The sequence below is a fragment of the Staurois parvus genome, unplaced genomic scaffold, assembly GCF_062004578.1.
Source record: "Staurois parvus isolate SC_StPar_1 unplaced genomic scaffold, SC_StPar_1.0 ptg000136l, whole genome shotgun sequence".
Lineage (NCBI taxonomy): Eukaryota > Metazoa > Chordata > Amphibia > Anura > Ranidae > Staurois > Staurois parvus.
The window spans coordinates 11,162,302-11,184,263 of record NW_028317932.1 but is presented as its reverse complement, the minus strand read 5'-3'; the positions used below and the strand labels follow the sequence as shown (position 1 = coordinate 11,184,263).

The following is a 21,962-nucleotide window of genomic DNA, read 5'->3' as shown; positions in this document are numbered from 1 at the left end:
CCCTGAGTAACAATTCTGTGTCCCTCAGTAACAATTCTGTGTCCCTCAGTGACAATTCTGTGTCCCTCAGTAACAATTCTGTGTCCCTGAGTAACAATTCTGTGTCTGTCCCTGAGTAACAATTCTGTGTCCCTCAGTAACAATTCTGTGTCCCTCAGTAACAATTCTGTGTCTGTCCCTGAGTAACAATTCTGTGTCCCTGAGTAACAGTTCTGTGTCCCTGAGTAACATTTCTGTGTCCCTGAGTAACAGTTCTGTGTCCCTGAGTAACAATTCTGTGTCCCTCAGTAACAATTCTGTGTCCCTCAGTAACAATTCTGTGTCTCTCCCTGAGTAACAATTCTGTGTCTGTCCCTGAATAACAGTTCTGTGTCCCTGAGTAACAATTCTGTGTCCCTGAGTAACAATTCTGTGTCCCTAAGTAACGATTCTGTGTCCCTAAAGTCTCTTTGGCCCTAACTCTGTCCCTAATACAGAGAGGTCTGTCTCTGTTGAATGACCGGAGGCTAATGGAGAATTCTAAGATGGCCGCAATTTATAGCTCGACCATTACACAGTGCTGGCTGGCTGGCTGCTGATTGGCTAATGCGATCACATGTCATGAATGAATGCATTATGGGTCAGCGCGCCTTGTCTGCGCGCCTTCCCAGAGATCCCCGCTCCGTCGCCACACATGTCGCCGCCATTTTTGGAAAATTTCCTAATCTTCGAAACGAATTCCACTTCGCCAAGTTCGATTCGCTCATCTCTACTCATTGGTCTATGTAACGGCCTTAAATTTTAACCTTTTGTCTGTACATGATGTTTGGTACTTGTAACTCTGGTACCTAATTCCCCGTGGATGGCCTTGTGTCAGGTTATTTTTTCTGCATGACCTAATTTGAATTTATAGGGTTGAGATATTCGGTGGGAGATCATTTGACATTTTTACCTGTACTTTTGGATGAGGGTTGTACTCAGCTAGGCACAGAAGTTGGGTTTGTTGTCTACTTTGTCAACTTTTTTCTTTTTTTTTTTCTGTACTACACTTTTTTTGTATGTACAATACTACTTAAAATCAGTAAAAAGAATTTGACAAAAGTATGTCATCTTTATTTAACTAATGAATGTGAAATGCTTTTATATCAGCATGCAGAGCTGCATGCTGATGTGTTTTTAGCGTGAAAGGGTGAAAGGAGCACTTTAAGCTTACACTTTTTTTCTTCTCAAACATAGAAATCATCTAAATATAGACTTCAATAAGTAAAAAAAGTTTATTGTAAAAACATTCATATCTGAAATCTTCAAGAACACTTAAAAAATGAAGGTCATAGTGTGCGGAATAACATTCCCTACGCACAGCTGACTTTCTTTTCAGAAATCCATCTTGAAGAAAAAGGGCATTTTCCAACCTCAACCAAAACTTGTATTCTTCACATAGTTGCTATCGAGGTGCTTATGGGTATATTAATTACAATCTAACAAAATTTTCAGTTCTGCGGAAATGCTTTGGCTATTACAAAGACAAACATTGGATTTGTTATAACACAGAGCTATGGATAATTGGGGAGTACATTCAGAAACATGTGATGTCTTGCAGAGACAGGCTGAAGAGTCCAACTGTTGGAAAATATCATCACTAGGTCTTTCAGCCCCATTCACACTACTTTAGTGCGGTGTGGGCTGTTGCACTTTGCACATAGGGCAGCACATTTCAGTGGGCTGTCTTACATGCAACAAGGGTGCTAAGAAATTCAAACACCTTTTTTGATCTTTGTGCATTTTTAATGGTGCAATTTTCTACATTTGCTGCACAATTTTCCATGTGCAAAACTGCAGCTCTTGCTTGGCATGTTTAGGGTACCATTAAAAATGAACTGCACTGTAAGAACCCCATACGTTTTTGTGTGTTCAATTTTGTATGTGTTCACGTGCTACACTAGATTTAAAGTGGCTGAACTCCAGGCAAAGTAAAAATACACATTGATGCTTTACCTGTCAAGGAAATTATACTTCTGACCAGCCAGTCTTGTGATTCATGTATCACTGCCTTGACAGCACATCTTTTCCTTCCTAGCTTATGCCACTGTGGTTAAGCAGTAGTCTGCTCAGGAGTACAGTCCTTATGCAAGACAACAGACGCAGATTTTTTTTCTTGGATCTGAATGCAGCACATGTTTTCTGATCTTTATGCAGCTGTGTGCAAGGCCATTAGAAAACTTTATAACTGCATACACATCTATAAAAAAAAGCTGAACGGATGAAAACTCTGCATTTTTCATGCTCATGTGTATGGGCCTTATAAAGCAAATAGTCTGATCAGTCCACCAATCCATAGCAAAAAACATAAATATAATTTCTTGTGAAGTTGGTCTACTTTAACCTGGGAGTAACAGTAAACTCTCGTAAATGTCAGATGTTTAATTTTCCAAGTGTAGAACCTTTTACATAAACCTTTGTGGATGTTGTTAGCATTTCTTTCAAGCAACGTTTTTTTTCATATACCTTTACTGGTCCATTAAGGCTATTAATGGTTTGCCTTATATCATACACTGTTCTGTGATGCACAGAGTCCGCATTAAAATGACTTTGATGTTATGTGTTTGCAGGGAAAGTGCTGGGACATACGTTTCTTGAAGAAGACATAAGTGAGTACAGGTTTTTTTTATTCTGAATTGTTATGTCCCATGGTTATATGGATATGCATCACTAGCCATGCACTGAGAATTTTACAAGAAAAGTATCAAATCAGCACATCATTTAAATTATGCTGGTGGTTTGTAAATATATATTAGAATGAGCTAAACTTCTACTTTCATCACACTAGAGAATTTCTGACCAGGGTGGATTTGATTTAAATCAAACTGATTTAAATCACAATTTAAATCACGATTTAAATCACTAGTCAGTATGGCTTGATTTAAATCATAGTTTTCTACATAGACTAATTCTTGCTGGTATGACTTTAATATGCAAGTAGATGAAGATTTTTAGAATAACAACTTTTCATATTAGTTTTTTATCCCCAGTTTAATAGGTTAATCATTCATATTTGGACAACTTTTCTGTTGTACTTAGGAAGGAGAAAAATAATCATTACCTTAATAATAACAATTTAAATAGATTTATTCAACTGAAACAATAACATTACAGCATATGTTATTTGCTTAAACATCCATGTTTGTTAACTAATTTGGCTAAACAAAATATATATATTTTAAGAAACTTAGACTGTCAGCCCCTTCCTCCTCACACTTAGTTTCACTTTCTTCTTGTGCAGATCTATTCCACTCCAATCAGAAAAATATTGTTTCTATTCTATTCACTGAACTTCTTTAAATTTAGCACTGAAGGGGTTGATTCTGTATTCATAGGTTTGTAGAAGTTAGGATTAAGGTCTTTTTCTTAACTCTGTTCATGTTATAACATTTTTGCTGTGAAGAAGAGGCATGTGATCTCCGCTGAGTCAAATTCAATTTTGACAACTGCAAAAGTAAACCAAGCATCTGTGACAATATCTTGTAGGCAGAGAAACTGCCCAATAATCTTACAAAAACCTCTGGAAGAGCCTGACATTGTGAATGGATTAATGGAATTTATTTACCAAAAAAATTAAACACATACTGTACAGCCTTATTCTACATAATTAAAAAACTAATCTTTATTTCATGATGGAATAACCTTTGGGTGGTAATATATTTTCCTCAAAAAGCATTTTATTTAAAAAAAATCTGATTTAAATAAAAAAATCCAAATTAAATAAAAAAAATCAGATTTTTTTGATTTTTTTAAAAAAATCATTGATTTTTATCCACCCTGTTTCTGACTATCATTTAGAAAACATGCTTTCTGCAAGATCTTATATCTGCTTGGGTTTAGAACTCAGCAGTTGTTACAAGATTGGGCAATTCTCAGTTCTTTTGTCAGAAGTGAAACCAAATGCACCCATGTAACTCCTAGATTGTGAGCTCGAAAGAGCAGGGCCCTTGACCCCCTCGTGTTTTGTTTTGTTACTGTATTGTCTCATGTTCTGTCCCCCACTATAATGTACAGTGCTGAGCAAACCTTTTAGCACTATATAAATACTGTATAATAATAATATTAATAATATATAGGTAAATGTGAAGTTTAGGAATGGCAATTTTTACATTTATGTTACAATGGTCCAGCTTGGATCAATGTATGTGTGAGCCAGACCTGTGGGATTCTCATGGAAGCTGGAAATCGCTATAAAAGAAGCAGTGCCTATTATAGTGATTTCCAGCTTCCATGGGGATCTCTACTAGCTTCTAGGTTCTGTGTTTTCTGATTGAACGAGGTGGAGATTGTGATGTCACCATTCCACCTCTCCATCTTGTCCCATTGGAGGAAGCTTTGCACTCATTAGGCCTAGGTTCACATCTATGCATGTGTTTTTGATGCATTTTAATGTGTATTGCATCTTTGAGATGTGTTAATGTTGTTAGGCATCTGCTGACATTTAGGAAAACACACCAAAACCACATGTATATGCATTTTTTATGTAATTCAATGGAAACCTATGGAGCCAAAAATGCACTGTGCAGCGTGTAAAAAAGTCCCTGCACCTTTCTAAAAAATGCTCCAGGGTAAACTGCTTAGATGTGAACGTGACCCATAGGAACTAATATTAAATGGACTGCATTGCATTTGTGCAAATCTGCAAACACATTGTAGAACCCATGGGTATGAACCTAGCCTAAGTGAGGGAAATCCTTTCTTGGCCAGTTGTCACTGTAACAGGTGTTCCCATTGGATGATTTCTTAACTATAGGATGACTTAACTTTGCATTTATCTGTGACTTTCACATACAATCTAAACAGTGAGTGAACTGCTACTTTTTAAAGATCTCTTTTTTGGAAGCAGAGTTGTTTTGATTATTCATACATAGTGTGAAATACTCTGTTTGCTGGATAGTGTGCTAGATGCACAGATGAGGTATAAAGAAATGTTTTGCATGTCTCCGCCCACAAATCATAAAATGACAAAGTAACCTCTCATTTAACAACATGGTCATTTGGGGGTGTTGACTGCAGTTTGAATATGGAATTGTTGTGCTTCTCAGTAAGGTTTAGTTTACATTTGTAGTTTGGGAGCTGTAAAAAAAAAAAAGGTGTTGAGCCTCTTCCCGCTCTCCTTAAACTAAAAAGCAGCTATACAGCGTACACACATTTTGCTGCCATGTTTGGTGGGTAGTGCCTAATGTAGCCAGTTTGGGAGTTGTGTGGGCCAAAACAGGCAGAAAAGAGAAGATATACTGTCTGTCAAACTCGTTTGGACCAACAATCTTCTGTGGCTCATCAAAGGGCCAATGCAAGTGTAAATGAGCCCTAACACTGGGAGAAGGTTTTATTGTTTACTTTACTGTAACCTGACTGTTTCTTCAAAGACTACATGACTATAATTCATACTGTTGCTACAATTTGCATACTTTCCAATTGACAGTGGTTTTGAGTCATGGTGTGCTTTACATTACATGACAGGGTAATTTCTCCTGAAAATTGACATTTTGCAGGTTTAAACTACCTACTATCCTCATAATTCTTGGGCATTCCAACAGTTTTTTCTACTAAGCAGATTTCTTGAAGTATTTCAAACAGTCCTGCCAGGAAAAAGGGAAAAAGCTGTCCCTGCAAAAGACATGAATAATTTCCTCTCTGTCTACCTGCACGCACCGATCAACTCAAGATAAATATTCCTCTGAAGTCCACTAAGAAGTCAACACTTAAAGGACAGTCACCTTCCCATGTCCCTCTCTGTGTTCAATGTTTCCTCTGTCACTACTATGTCCTGTAGATTAGTAAGGTGAGGGTCGGCTCAAGGAACTATGGAGAACCGAGGCAGAAGATTGACATTCATGGGAGTGTCTTCTCAGAGGACTTGCACTTTAGGTGTCCAGCCCCTGTGTGTTCAATCCCAGCGTATTTGTGAGCCCCAAAGGCGTAGGTGCAGTGTCCAGCCCTGTTGCCTCACGTTTAGGGCCCTATGTGTTCAGGGATGTATGCCCAGAACTCAGAATACCTGCATTCCAAACCTGAACACTGCACCTCTTCCTCCCAGATCCTCAAAAATGCCAGGATTGGATGCATAGGGCTAGACACCCAGTGTGCATGTGGCTTTGAAGCAAAATTTCTCTGTCATTTCAGCAGAGCAGTCAACAGTCAGACTCCCATTTCTTTGAATGAGGCTTCCTGTCTGCATCTCTTCATAAGGATTCCCACTGAGTCTACTGTAAGTAATCACAAACAGCCCCATTTATAAGTGTGAATGGGGCTTTACACACTCTACTAGCACCATTCAGTAAATTTTATTCAGTGTTGGAGCTTGGTGAGAGCCTGCTCAACATGACAACAGCGTGTATGAAGTGACAGTCAGGACTGCCAGCAAGATCAGTGTTAAGCATTCCCAAACTAAAGCTAATGCATGTTGTAGAGATTGTAAAATGGATTGAAATTTCTTGAATACTCTGAAAGTACTTTGTAAGAATCATGCTGTATTGTGTTTATAAATGCCCGTATGCACTACGTTTTGGGGTCCATGTCACCAGTCTTCAATGGACCATTGTAGTGTGTTTTTGACATAATTTGAGATACTTCTAAGATCATTCAGAATTCATTGTAGGTACAGTTGACCTGCTGCAATCTGCTATTACATTCCCATAAACTTGTATGGGATAGTAGCAGTTCTGCAGAAAACGAAAGTCATCCAACACTCAAACTTGCTTGGTTCACACCTATGCAATTTGCTTTTGATGCATTTCTGAGCTGCTTTTAGGGTTTTTGCACATGTATTTTAACTCGTTTTTCATGTGTTCTTGTACTTTGTTTTGGACAATTTGTTGTGCAGATTAAAGAACACAAAACACGTAAAAAAAAACACACTACATGCTTTTCTGCTGTGTCTCCTTTGAAGTCTATTGAACCAAAAAACACAGTTTTTGGTTAAAAAAAAGTCCCCGACCCTTTCCAAAAACACAGCAGCTGAAAAAAGCATAGACGTGAACATGTTCTATAGGAAACCATGGTAAATGGACTGTAGTGCGTTTCTGCAAAAGCATTTAAAAACACATAGGTGTGACCCAGGCCTAGTAACCTCTATTCTGCCTCCTTTTAAAAATAGTGAAGGGAAAAGCTTTAACTAAAATACAACACCAGTGGTCATCTATGTATATTTTACTTTACTTAAATCTTTTAAGAGATGGTATAACATATATTAGATACTATCTTTTACTATATCAAAGGGTCCAAAAATTGCACCTTACTAACATTCACATATTAGGGATGCTTTGGTGTTGTTTGTGGTGTTAGCAGTACTGACCTCATTAAACATTCATTGGTCAGGCACTCAACCCCAAGAGAAGGATGGTTAATTAGGAGATGGACAGAGAAAAAGGGTGGAAAACCTGCCCTGCATTTAAGTTAGGGAGAGAGAAGTAAAATTTTCTTTTAATACCTAGAATGTTCTTCAGTTTATTGCCAAGGAACTTGAATGCAGTATCACTTACCATCACAGAAGGGAAAGGGACAACACTGTTTGAAAGAGAGAGATTAAATGTAAGACCCATTCACGCCATTGCAAACGTTGACAAACATTAGGAGCTGCCTAATGCATAAAAAAGTTGCATGTACCATTTCTGACAGTGTACATTAGCATATTGCTCTGTACTGCAACGCATGGCTGTCCTGAAGGTGCATTGGGGTGCTATTCAGAATAAATGGCCTTGCATCACATTATTGCTAGATGTTTATGAATGGACCCTGAGCCAACACAGGAATCAGACTGCAATTACTAGTCGGAAGCCTATCATGTGTAACAGGTGTGAAAGAATAAGAAAAAACTTTCAGCAAGGCTTGAGAAGCTTTAGTTTAGCAGTGCTAGCTTTCACCATACAAACTGTTTAGTGAAGACCGGAACATTCAAAGCCCAGCTTTAGCCAAATATTTTTCTTTTAGTTTTGGATAGACAGCAGAGGGATCAGGTTTGAAATGCTGTGTTCCCACTGAGTAGATATTCCATTATTTATTGTATTGTGTGATGCCCACCTAAGTAAGAATCAAGGGGAATTTGTGTTTGTTTTACAGATTTATAAGTATACGATAAAAAAAACTGAGCAGGGTATTAATGAACAGTATACCAAATAGAAGCCTTATATGTCCAGAATACGATTCCTGTATTCTTCCTCTTCCCTCATTAAAGGTAATCAGCACCAACCTCTAAATATGTGAACTGTCAACAAAATCTGCATATACCAGAGGCGCCTGCACATACTATATTATCTTTGCCACTGCACTTTGGTACTGCACAGTTGGTCCGTTGGACTCTATTTATCTGATGAATACTGAGATGCAGAGGGCTAGAGGGGAGAAGACTAAAGTGCCCACATATCAATATCTTCTCGCTAACAGGTCCTTCTGACTGTACACTTTGGCAAGCTTTTTGAGTCACCATAACATTGGTGGTAATATTTACTCATTGGCTACCAAAGTACTGTTGAGTAGAAGTTTTATTTCTATATTCAGAGTATATTTGAAAAAGAAAAAAAAAAAAAAAAGTAGTCAAAAATGGATGTATGTTGTTCTATTTGATAGCTTGGTTTTTTACTTTGAATCCACATTTCTGAGTTAGAGTAGTAAGCATCAATCCTACATTATACACCTGGGGTTCAAGATCTGTGTTTGGTTATTGGGCTATAAGGGAATGATTTGTATGGGAACTCTCAACTTCTCCATCTAGCAGGTTATTACACCAGATCCTGCTTCAGGTCTATCTTCCTTATTAGACAGTTAAGGGGGGAGGGTGAACCTCACCTCTTCTCATCTCCAGTACTGTCTGAGAGAAACTTTACATAGAGGCTTCTATTTTAGCAGTACTTCCAAGCCACTACCTAGAGGCACCAGGTAGGTGTTGCATTTCAGGAGAATGGAAACTCTATTACTCCATACTGCAGTGGTATGTTCTATCCAGCAGGCCAACTCCCCCTTTCCCAAGTCTATTCACTTCACAAGACTCAGCTTCTGCAGAACAGATATTACTAGGTTCACCTATATATTTCAAGGCTTTCTCATCAATTCTCCAATCCTAGAACTCTTTTCACTTCCTTCTAATTCCTGGGTTGGGACCCAAATCCAGGTCCACACAATGGCTCTACCACCAGTCCAGCTGGAACTTTCCACATCCAAAACCAGGAACCAAATATCCCAAACATTCAGGGCCATCACAGGGGACACTAACATGGTGACACATGCTCTTGCCCTCTTGGGGCACAAGGACCATTAAGCATGACAGAGTCAGGCTAGTCTACACAAGAACAGAGTCCTCCATCACTCAGGTGCCAATACTACCTCTCCTCATGCAAAATATTTCAAGAAGATTTGTTCATCATTAATGAATGTCCCAGCTTGAAAGATATGCCCAGTGTTAATTAGGAATGAATTAAGCATAGGGCATACATGACAGGCTGGAAGGGGAACCATGTTGTAGAGGGTTAACTATTTCAAAAGTAGCTAGTCGGTTACTGACCCTTACCTGATTAGATGGACAGACAGGGTGATGGGGTGGAGTCTAGTTACTGGGGAGGAGTGGTTAGGCTCCCTCACAGAGTAGGTATCATAGGAAGAACGTCTGTCCCTCTCGCCCTTATGGTTTCAGGATACTTGAGTTATTTTATTCTTTTGTGTTATACAGCGGTTTGGGGTCTTTGATGAGGGTCTAAAGCTGGTTTTATTGGGAAAACCTTCCACGGTATGGCGTCCTTTACTTGGTATGGTTCCAGCTAGAAGGACCAGGCAGTGGGAAGACAGGTGGTGTTTGGTGACTAGGGATGTAACCCAGCTAAATGGTGCTACAGACACAAAGTTTGTACTAATATGGTACTATCAAGAACCAGCATCCAAGTTTAACTGGAATATGTTATGTTTAATATTTAAACCTTATTGTTTAATAAAAGGCCGGGTTTTGGGGGGTGGTTTGGAGGTTAGCACAACTATGTGAGCTGTGAACTACCTGGTCATGTAGTTGCATTAATATTAAATCTTTACTGATGCATACATCCTTAGTTAAACAAGAAAAAGTGCTTCTTTGGAGAATTTATCATACTTTAAACTATACTTCCATGGAGGAATCTGGTGCTCACACTGTCTTTATCCTCAGAAAGGTACTTTATATTGGAGAAACCTCTGTATGCTTAGCCCCCAGTCTGTGCAGTGCTGCTCCCCCCCCCCCCCCAAGGGGGGGGGGGGGGGGCTAAGTCCTAAAAAAATAATGCACATGTTTACTGTGTTATCTACTCACAGAGTGAAAAAGGGTTCCTCCTTAAAATACCTCTCCTCACCCCCTTTACTCCTGTGATGCAGGTAGTGATTATACAGTACATTATCTATCTATCTATCTCACCTATGGCACACAATGATTGTAAATCTTGTGGGTATTTGGTGTCCAATTGTAGCACATGCCTTCCCTACTACTTCCAGGTAGTGCCTAGAGCCCACAGACGAGAACACATTAGTCCTATGTTGGGTTCACCCATCTAATTTGAGAACTAGTGGTATGAGCTTCTCCTAAAAACAATTCCACAAAAATAAAATAAGGACAAGTAAAGACATCTAGTGCCAAGACTGAGACGCTACACAAAAATCACTCAAAGGGAATTACAACACCCAGTTAGATTCAGCCACTGTCCTAAAAGGAAGATTGATGCACTAATTTGTGGGATTTATAACAGAATGAGACATGTGAGTACATTTTGTTCTAAAAAGACTCTACTGTACTACACACTAATTCCATTTCAGTGCTTTTTGATTCATTTAGTCCCTGCTTAGAATCCCCTTAATAGTTTATACTTCCTAATTAGATATACATGTAAAAGAGATCAGCTTACAATACATATTTTTACCTATGTGAGGCAATGCATAGATATTTTGTGATTTTTTTTAACTCTATGCACATGAGCCTCTCCTGCACTTCAGTGCTCTTCATTGCAAATAAGTTTCAGCTTTCTAAGTTTTTAGCCTTCTTTCAGAACGTACACTGCTCATAAAACTTAGAGAAAGACTTTTTAATCACTGTGTAGCATCAAGTCAATTAAACTCCTGGGATATTGATCCAGTCAGTTAAGTAGCAGAGGGGGTTGGTGATCAGTTTCAGCTGCTTTGATGTTAATGAAATTAACAACAGGTGCACTAGATGGGCAACAATGAGATGATGCCCAAAACAGAAATGGTTTTACAGGTGGAGGCCACTGACATTTTTTTCCCTACGCATCTTTTATGACCATTTTTCACTAGTTTTGCATTTGGCTAGGGTCAGTGTCACTACTGGTAGCATGAGGAGATACCTGGACCCTACAGAGGTTGCACAGGCAGGCCAACTCCTTCAAGATGGCACATCAATATGCACATCAATATGTGCCATTGCCAAAAGGTTTGATGTGTCTTCCCAGGAGACCATCTGTTGTCTCATTATGAGCATGCTCTGAAGTTGTCAAGCATGCATACAAGCATGTGGGGGCCTTACAAACTACTCAGTACCATTTTGAGTTGCTGCAATGAAATTTCGGCAAAATGGACTAGCCTGCTGCATCATTTTTTCACTTTGATTTTTTGGGGTGTCTTTGAATTCAGTCCTCTGTAATAATTTTCATATCCATCAAATGATGGGGCATCCTTACGTTCCTAACACATTACCCAGTCCATATCAGTATAGATATCCAGCATATTTTTTCCCTTTGAGATCTGATGTGTTTTCAAAGCGTTCCTTTAATTTTTTTTGAGCAGTATATTATGCAAGGCAGCCTTTTATTGCCCTCAATAAAGATTAACTTTGAAGTTTAAAAAAAATCACCCTAATTTAAGCTAGAACCACCCACCCATGTGCTTACTTACAGCTCTATGAGTGGTGTCCTCTGATGCTCACGGCCTCCGGCCAAACATTTTCTCATGTGTTTGCCAAGCCTGTGCAGTTACTCCCTATAGATCACTGGAGACCCTAGAAAGTTAGGAAGTATATGCTAGGTGTGCCTAGCCTTTTAACAGCTGCAGTTGATATGTTTTCTGAATGTTATTTACCTATAAAAGCCTTCTGTGTGTAGAAATCTAATGCCTGAGATTGTTGCTTGACTCATCTTGGTTGTGATGCCAGCAGCTCCATCAAACTCAGGGCTGTCCCCTTGACTCTTCCCTCAACAGCTACATAAAAGGTTACATAGGGAAGTGAAAGTAGACATGGAGGAGCTGGGCCAGCACAGAGTGCTTAGACTCTACCATAAGAGGAGAGGGCTATGATGTTCAAGGAAGAAGGGAAGAAGTAGTTATATTTTCTAGCAAGTTCAAAGGAACATTGCAAGTAAATAAAAGATCATTAATGGAAAGGAAAACACTGAAAATGAGCATTGAAAGTACTTGATTTTCTGTTCTTTTACCTGAAATACTTAATGTTGGTAACTTCTTTTTAGGATTATAAAATGATCATACATAATACCTACACACGCAGTGAACCCGAAAGCATTGTGATAATATTGCATATCTGATAATAATTTAAGAGTATACCGCTGCATAAGATCAAATTTAAAATATGAACACTGCTTTCTAAACCCTGCAGAAATGTTTTCTCATAAACACATATTACAAGTAAAACACAAATATCTGAACATGTTGACCCTTCTACAAGATCCGTGAACTGAGAACAGCCCTGGGCCTGCGGTACAATTAATCCACCACTGCTGTTCAAGGTCAAGCAATTTGCAGGACAGAAAATGTCCAACTTCAGGTGACCTCTGACCCTGTGATTGATTTAGCAGTGGCAGTTTCTATATTCCTATCAATACATGTTTATTTTTACTAAAAAGCAAACAAGACTATGATATGCATACATAAATGCATAGTACATAAATGCAGCAGTATTTAACTGTTTAATAAGGTGACATAAAACTTTTACATTTTCACTGCATAATTTACCACCATCTCTAATGTGAGAGCCGTGTATTAATTTTTAAACATTAATTTCACTCAGCATTTTATGCTTTTTAAGTACATATATTACCTGAAATGTAACACTTGAATGACGCAGTATATGTTTAAATAAGAACATGATAAGTTAGATCACACCAAGATTCAGAATCTGGGGTGTGGAAATCTGTCATACTACTTTGTATTGGGATAGTAAAATAATGATTTATATTTGTGTGGTATATACAGTATGTAGAATTGTTGGAATCTGAGAATTGATTGAGAGTGATTGGATATATTTTCACTTCCTTTGGTTATGTCTCATGTCTGCTATATAATTTCTAATTTTCCTAGATTTATTAATGACTGAATTAAGCTTTGTTCTTATTTTTTTTATTTCTAAGTAGATAACCATGTAATGCAAAATTTGCTCTGCCGGTATTTTTAATAAAATATTCATCAAGCATGTACTGCATGTGAATTGGTAGCACATGGTCCAAAGGACCACCTAACTTTTCACTACCGGCAGAATGTGCAGTGGGCTCCTGTTGCTCCATGGGTGACTTCTGGTCCATTTGAGGTATTCAGAAGGGATCCTGCTTTTAACACCACCCCGTAGCCTAATAAATGAGTAGTAGACTTCCTTATTAGGATCCTAAATGAGGTGGGAAAATGGTTCACATGCTCCAGTTTGCTCAGTCAGCTGGTAAATCAGCTGGTAAAGTGGTCCAAAGAACCACTAACATCAAAGCAGAGTACTTATCTGGGCAACTGCTGGGTCCCAGTGATTGAATATTCAGACCTTTAGTTATCTTTTATTTATCAGGAATGCTTAAAATGTTTTATTTTGAACTGTTGCTTTATATATGCTTTTTAATATGTATTTAATTTTTATTTTACAAATAAACTTTTACTTCATGACAAAGGATTCCCATAGCGTTATGGATTAGTTAAAGAGATAGCACAGCAACAGCTGTCTTCCTAAAAGCAGTAGTAAACTCCACTTTTTTTTATGTTAACCTAAAGGTAAGCCTATATTAAGGCTTACCAGCAGATACAGTAAATATCTCCTAAACGTGGACTGTTTAGGAGATATTTACTTCAGTAGCAGCCAGTGACATAACTTGCTCATGCGCACTGCACGCTCAATGGATGGCATGCCATCCGTTGAGAGAACTATGCCGAGGCAGACACCCATGTGCTTATGTGGGAGTGACATCATCATGGCTCGTCCATTCAAACGGCGGGAGGAAGGGAGATGGGGTGAAGATAGAAGCCCTGTTAGTGGTGACAGCATTCCACTGGAGGGCTTCATTTTAAGGTAAGTCTGTCATAATATGCTAGAACATTATGACATTATCCTGCCGGGGCCGACTTTTTTTCTGTGCAATTTACTACCACTTTAGGGCCTGAGCCACCACAAAACCACAGTACAAAGCCATTATGCATTCCTTTTAGGCAAAGTCTATATTTTCTGGTCAATATTTTCTATACATGTTGTTGTGGCAGTGCAAGGAGATTAAGCAGTGAGAGAATAAAGCTGGCTGTACATGGCTGAAAGCTCAGCAGGAATTAGCTATAAATCGAGCTGTAGGTGGCCCAGTTGGCACCACCTTTTAAGCAGGGCCAACCGTGACTGAGCCACCACACACACTGCTAGGGGACCTGCTACAATACGGGGGGCTGACTACAGCCTCACTGCTGTGCCCATATACAGTCTTCAGCCCATTCAAAATGCTCTTTCTGCAACATACGCATGAATGGTGGGTCATAAATCCTTCACTCACCATTCTCCTGGTATCCATAGCAATGACTCTCCAATGGCTAGAGACACTCCTTGCATGAATCCTTGCATCTTCTCTGTGGTTGCAGGTTAGGGCTCAGACAGTCTGCTGAACACGTGAGGCCCATTTGACATTGAGGCTCAGGTCACTTGCTGCATGCTACGAGGAGGGGGCCAGCTCCTCACCAACGAGAGGGTGACTTTGTTCCCTGTCCACCACCAACCCCAACTTGACATGGTTTGCGTCAGTATAATTTCCTCCAGATTCTTGTTAATACATTTTACACATCAAAGGACCATTATATGAATGTGTCATCCATAAAGTGCCAAAATACATAAAAACTAATATGTGCAAATATACAAATCAGTGTAAACAAACCAATTAGTGCTTTCCAATCTGATCTCAATCCTCCATATAATTTATGTGAATGTACTCTTATGCAACCGCTTAAAAGAAACCTTGTTAAAAAGTTCCAATATAAAAGTCCTTGTCTAAAAAATGTACTTGGGCCCAAAAAAATGTGATCAGTGCTTGTGAACTGTTCTTCTATAATCAGTGCTGCAATCACTCAGTGCTCTCCTCTTTTCTTCGCACTCACAGAAGTATATTGACTCCTTATATTTCATAAACAGGTCTATAGCACTTTATGACATCACTGATGACATCAGTGTGACAAAATGCATTGGGCGAGGCTTGTTCCATCACTTCTGCTTTCATATATCAAGCAGGTGGAATACAGATTGTACAGGATATAATATATGCATTGCAGCTTGTGTTCAATACAAGCATTTTAAAATTGTAAGTGAATTTTAATTGGCTTTAATGGTTTCAATAAACTGTATTATGCTACTGGAGGCTGCCTCTGGGTCTCTGTTTCTCTCCTTACATGCGCGCATATGGATTGGCATAAGGAAAAGCAGCCTTTTGGAACTATGATATTGAACATCTGAGGAGTGAAGAGCACATACATAAAGCACTATAGACCTGCTTGTGAAACATAAGGGTTCAATATACTTTGGTGAGGGCTGTGAAGAGTGATTGCACGCACTGATTGTAGAAGAACAGTTCACAAACACTGATCACTTTATTTTGGGCACAAGTTAATTTTTTATACAAGGGCTTGTACACTGGAACGTTTTAACAAGATTGTTTATGAGTGATTGCATAAGTGTACATTGACATAAATCATATGGAGGATTGAGATCAGATTGAAAGTATGAATTGGTGTGTTTACACTGATTTCTATATTTGCACATAATAGTTTCTATTTATTTTGCACTTTTGGTACTTTATGGATACGCATTCCTTTGATGTGTAGTATGTATTAACCACACTTTTGACATATCATTTATATTACACCATCTCTAGTGGGGTAGAAATCAGAGTGCAGGCAGCTGTTTATTTAGTATTGTTTGGTTCTGTACCTGCATAGCTCGGAACACCTATATAATATTAATTTCCTTCACAACCCTGTATCCCACAGTGTGTACTCTCCATGAGATGTACCTGTCCAGCATTGTAGCCTAACTGTGAGCTGTTCCAACTCACACTTTCAGCAATAACAGACTTCCACCTGGTTCACTATAATTTAGCCAAAGGTTCTGTCCATCTCCATTTTATTAAATGCTTGAAGTAGTAAATAGTTAACAGTCTTTAGCAAAGAATGATCTTCATTACAACAATTCACAGTAGGTCCTTCTTATGTAGGTAGTGTACCTCTGTCATCATCTGGCATTAGGGATGCCATCCTGGGGGTTTTAGTCTTTTCCAGTATACTGTATATCCATGACAGGCAGCTGTGTTCCTATCAGCCTACTCCATTTAACTAAGTGCCACTCAGACTATATATAGGATAGGGGCATTGAAAAATCAAAGGAGCTGGGTGGAAAACTGTCAGCTGAGCAGTGACTACATCTTATCAGATGCAGTCACTGTTCAGGTATTCAGAAAGCTGTGGTTGCTGCAGTTGTGTGAATATAATAGCTGGCAGGTGAGATTCCTTCATCCATACCCTTTATGGTGGATGAAGGAATTATTAGATTCTTTTAGAAAATCAGCTTCCAGGTTTTATTGAACAAGCTGAAGTTATAAGCAGATTGGCTACCATGCACAGCTGCACCAGATTCTGAGTGCTCCAGTTTTAGCAAATCAACCCCTATGGGTTGTGTATGGCTAGCATTAGACACTGATATTCACCTAAGAATCTAATAGTGAAGAGGGGGGCAAGAGTGGGAAAACTCTTATTAATGCCCACATCACCTATCTATCCATTAATTCAAATTAGTATAAAAGATGTGATTATGTTTTTTATTGCAGTTATTCACCTTGGCAATTCCATTGTACTCTGATGTAAAAAAATAGCAATTTTTATTATTGCGCTTTTATTCAGTACAAAAGCAAGCAAACAAACTGTTTTAATCCAAATGCAAGGTTTGCAGCTGTTTTTATTCACATAGCTGTTCATCATTTCTTGTTGAATGACACAGCCATGCTCGTGTAATTGCTTCAGCTTTTTCAAGTATTGATCTTGCTTATTTAGTTCTTGTTCCATTTTCATATTAATGGACAACACATAACACATTAAAGTACAATGTAAATCAAACTTGGCTTTTAGAATCCAAATACTGTGTGTGAAGCAATATATGTTTAACACTATGTGGTCTCCTTTGACTTTTCATCAATGGTACACTGAAAATACTGTATATATATATACATATATATATATATATATATATATATATATATATATATTCTGCTCAAAAATATTAAAGGAGCACTTTAAAAACACATCAGATCTCAATGGGGAAAATTTCATGCTGGATATCTATACTGATATGGACTGGGTAATGTGTTAGGAACGTAAGGATGCCCCATCATTTGATGGAAATGAAAATGATCAACCTACAGAGGACTGAATTCAAAGACACTCCAAAAATCAAAGTGAAAAAATGATGCACCAGGCTAGTCCATTTTGCTGAAATTTCATTGCAGCAACTCAGAATGGTATTGAGTAGTTTCTATGGCCTCCACGTGCTTGTATGCATGCCTGACAATGTCAGGGCATGCTTCTAATGAGACAACGGATGGTGTCCTGGGATATTTCCTCCCAAGATCTGAACCAGGGCATCACCAAGCTCCTGGACAGTCTGGGGTGCAATCTGGCCTCGTTAGATGGACTGAACCATAATATCCCAGAGGCATTCTATTGGATTTAGGACAGGTGAGCGTGGGGGCCATTCAATGGTATCAATTCCTTCATCCTCCATGAACTTCCTGCATACTCTCGACACATGTGGCCGGGCATTGTCATGCACCAGCAGGAACCCAAGACCCACTGCACCAGCATAAAGTCTGACAATGGGTCTAAGGATTTCATCCCGATACCTAATGGCAGGCAGTCAGTGTCACTGTGTAGCCTGTAGAGGTCTGTGCGTCCCTCCATGGATATGTCTTACCAGACCATCACTAACCCACCACCAAAACAGTCATGCTGAACTATGTTACAGGCAGCATAACATTCTCCATGGCTTCTCCAGACCCTTTCACTTCTATCACATGTGCTCAGGGTGAACCTGCTCTCATCTGTGAAAAGCACAGGGCACCAGTGGCAGACCTGCCAATTCTACTGTTTGTGGCAAATGCCAATCGAGCTCTATGGTGCCGGGCAGTGAGCACAGGGGCCACTAGAGGACATCGGGCCCTCAGGCCACCCTCATGAAGTATGTTTCTGATTGTTTGTTTAGAGACATTCACACCAGTGGCCTGCTGGACATCATTTTTTAGGGCTCTGGCAGTGCTCATCCTGTTCTTCTTTGCACAAAGGAGCAGATACTGGTCCTGCTGATGAGTTAAGGACCTTCTACAGCCCTGTCCAGCTCTCAGCCTGTCTCCTTAAATCTCCTCCATGCTCTTGAGACTGTGCTGGGAGACACAGGAAACCTTCTGGCAATGGCACATATTGATGTGCCATCCTGGAGGAGTTGGACTGCCTGTGCAAACTCTGTAGGGTCCTGGAATCGCCTCATGCTACCAGTAGTGACACTGACACTAGCCAAATGCAAAACTAGTGAAAATCAGTCATAAAAGATGAGTAGGGAAAAAATGTTAGTGGCCTCCACCTGTGAAACCATTTCTGTTTTTGGAGTTGTCTCATTGTTGCTCATCTAGTGCACCTGTTGTTAATTTCATTAACACCAAAGCAGTTGTAACAACCCCCTCTGCTTTTTATCTGACCAGATCAATATCCCAGGAGTTTAATTGACTTGATGCTATACTCTGATTACAATGTGTTCCTTTAATTTTTTTGAGCAGTGTATATACCTTACCAAAAAGCAGAAAGAAATGGTGGTTACAAGTTTTTTAATTGTATGTAATTATATTTAAATCTTCCAATGAGGGGTGTGGCTTGGCACATGAAGCTGTAGAACGTGTTCTTCGGTAGCTCCCGGTCCTAGTTTCTCCCGCAGAGCTATTTACCCTCACGAGTGATCTCTGAACCCCACACATGGGCAAGAACCAGCACAGGGACTCCAAGAAGTCTGGAGGGGGCTGCTCTGGAAGCTATTTGGGCTGTTTATTCATGAGATCCGCAGCTTGCATACTCTGGCCGGCAAGATTAAATCCCTGGCTACCAAGGATGATTTTGAGCACTGTGTAAAATGCATTGAAAAGACATACAAACAGGAGATATCAGAACTTAAAGATATGTGTCTGCACTGAAGAAACTGAAAACCCTTCTGATGGACTTTGTAAAGCCTTGCAATCCCATGAGGAGAGTCTTAACTCTCACACAATACTATTACAGCAACTTATGTACCAACAGGATGACATAGAAAATAGGAACCGTTGTAATAACATCAGAATCCGGGGCATTCTGGAATCAGTGGAACCTAAGGATCTAGTAGCAGCAGCTACTGCTATTTTCAATCAACTAATACAGCAAACTAAAGATGCGCCGATTGAATTGGATCGGGCACATAGGACCTGGGGCCCAAGAAATCCTGACCCCTCATTTGTGCATGACATACTATGCAGAGTTAATTTTTACAAGGTCAAAGATGCCATTTTGTGCAGCCAGTACACAAGACATCATACTCTTCAACGAGACTCCTGTCATGCTTCTTCCAGACCTCTCCTGTCAGACCCTGAATATGCAAAGGGCCTTAAAGCCACTCATGCAACTACTTCAAGATCGCCACATCAGGTACCAGTGGAGATTCCCTTTTCAACTCCGAGCCTCCCACAATGGCAAGACTGCACAGTTCCGCACTCTTGGGGATCTCCCCAACTTTCTTGGCACCTTTGCACTGCCTCGTGTCTTTTCCGGATTGGCCTTTTCCACCGACAACTCGGGATTACCTTTCACCCCGCTATGGCAACGACAGGGCAAGAAGTTCAAGGTCCTCATCCCACAAGGCCTGGATGACTGATTGATTCTCTGCCTAAGTTAGGGGGGTTTTCACTCTTTGCCCCCTCCTTGAGGGTCTTTATCCTCGGCTTGAAACCTTACTAGATTTTGCTAGTCGATTACTCCTGTTGAATTCCACTGGTGATTTTATGCTCAGAACACCTTAGATTGTGGTACGCTCCCACGTCCTCTTGTATGTGTCTCCTAGGCATGGAGCATTCTACAATCACATAAGGCATATCAAAACAATAGTCTCTCAGGTACGCCCCGAACTTACTTATGCAGTACATTTAGTACGTTTGTGTGGTTACCATTTTTTTTTAGGGTTTACTTCAACTTATTATGTGTTTCTGAAATAGCTGAATGGTCTTCCACTCCATTCATTCCCCGAGGGAGGCCTGGGCCAGGATCTGCTTTATGTGCCTTTCATGTTCCCCACCTTGGCCTCTCGGTGCTATCATTATGCACTGTTCGATGTTTAGACAGATCTATGTCTGTTGGTTATCTGTTGTATGTTGTATGTTTAATGTATTCCTTGGCTCCCTCTTTTTTAATTTTTGGGTGGATCCCATCTCTGTTATTGCTTTCATCCATTACCTACTCTGCACAGAGACGTGGTCCTACCCTTTTTCTACTCTACCTCCCTGTCCTTGGTCTTTACTCTTCCTCCCTCCCACTTATTTTTGAACTTTACTCGGTTTGTATCTTCCTTTTTCTGCCCCCCCTTTTTTTATTTATTTTTTGCGAGGGTTGGGAACGGGACTGGGTAGTGCTGCATGAAACCTCCTCCCCCCTTTTTTTGTCTTGTATTTCCGTTAGCCTCCTGCTTCCCTGTCCGAGCACAGATCCACGGACACCACCGCTGGCCATACAAGAAGAGACAGCACCAGACTTGTATGAAAGACAGGAAATAGACTGCTTTATTTTAACATAGATACAAGATATATACACAGGGCGGGGAAATACACCCAGACAGGAAACACATCAGCAGACCGTCCCATCAGGGGGAAGGGCTGCTGGAAACATTGCATCCCATAATAGTTTGCTAGAACAATGGTATGCGGCCACATGGCAGTGAACAATGGGATACACCAAGTGGCAGTAGACAATACACAAACCCATACATCCCATAATAGTTTGCTAGAACAATGAGATGCAGCCGCATGGCAGAGAACAATGAACAACCCCCACACCAATATTAGAACATTTCACCCTGTACCCCTAACAGGCACAGGGTGACTTACACATAATGGGGATATGGAAAGCTAAGACAGGGATCCCCCCATCCCCAAAAGTCACTCCCGTCACACGGTTTATAACCAAGTAAAACTTTCTTCTATGAACTGTAGGGGGTTCAACACCCCGGAGAAGCGGAGCCAAATACTGTACCATTTTCATAAAGCTAGGTCCTGGACTCTCTCATAGAGCTTTCTGGTCGCTATATTTTCCTTAAAGTACCAGAATTTTGTCTTTACAGTGGCAAATGTTTACTTACCTAACCAGGACCAGAGGCACTTTCTTTCCACGACCCTCACCCAGCTAACCTCATACGGTGGTCCCTGTTTTACCCTCGGCTTGAAACCTTGGGCGGTGACTTCAATGTGGCCCTATCCCCATCCACGGATACCTCCTCTGGTAAGTCCTCTATCTCCAGCTCCACACTAGTCCACATTAAATCACTCCCCCATACATCTCAATATACACTCCCTATGGCTTCTCGTAATACCTGAAGTGTGTGCTTAGGGGTGTTTTTATCCAACACGGCTCTTGTTTGAAGAAAGCCAGAGCATTAGAGACACATCCCTTGCTTTCCGGTATTGCAACTCTGGAAA

General features: G+C 40.0%; 1 protein-coding gene and 1 non-coding gene across 3 annotated transcripts in view; one reads left to right on the top strand and one right to left on the bottom strand.

Moving 5' to 3' along the window:
• HDAC9 (histone deacetylase 9) overlaps positions 1-21,962 on the top strand; it is a 778,880-nt gene that overhangs the window by 128,743 nt on the left and 628,175 nt on the right. For both annotated transcript variants that reach the window (XM_089673174.1, XM_089673175.1), the window contains exon 3: positions 2,589-2,627. In XM_089673174.1, the coding sequence (XP_089529300.1) occupies positions 2,589-2,627 (39 nt within the window). The remainder of the gene's footprint in view (positions 1-2,588; positions 2,628-21,962) is intronic.
• LOC149465950 (U4atac minor spliceosomal RNA) lies at positions 7,238-7,364 on the bottom strand. Its single transcript, XR_016312203.1, has one exon. It is a non-coding gene; the product is annotated as a U4atac minor spliceosomal RNA (small nuclear RNA).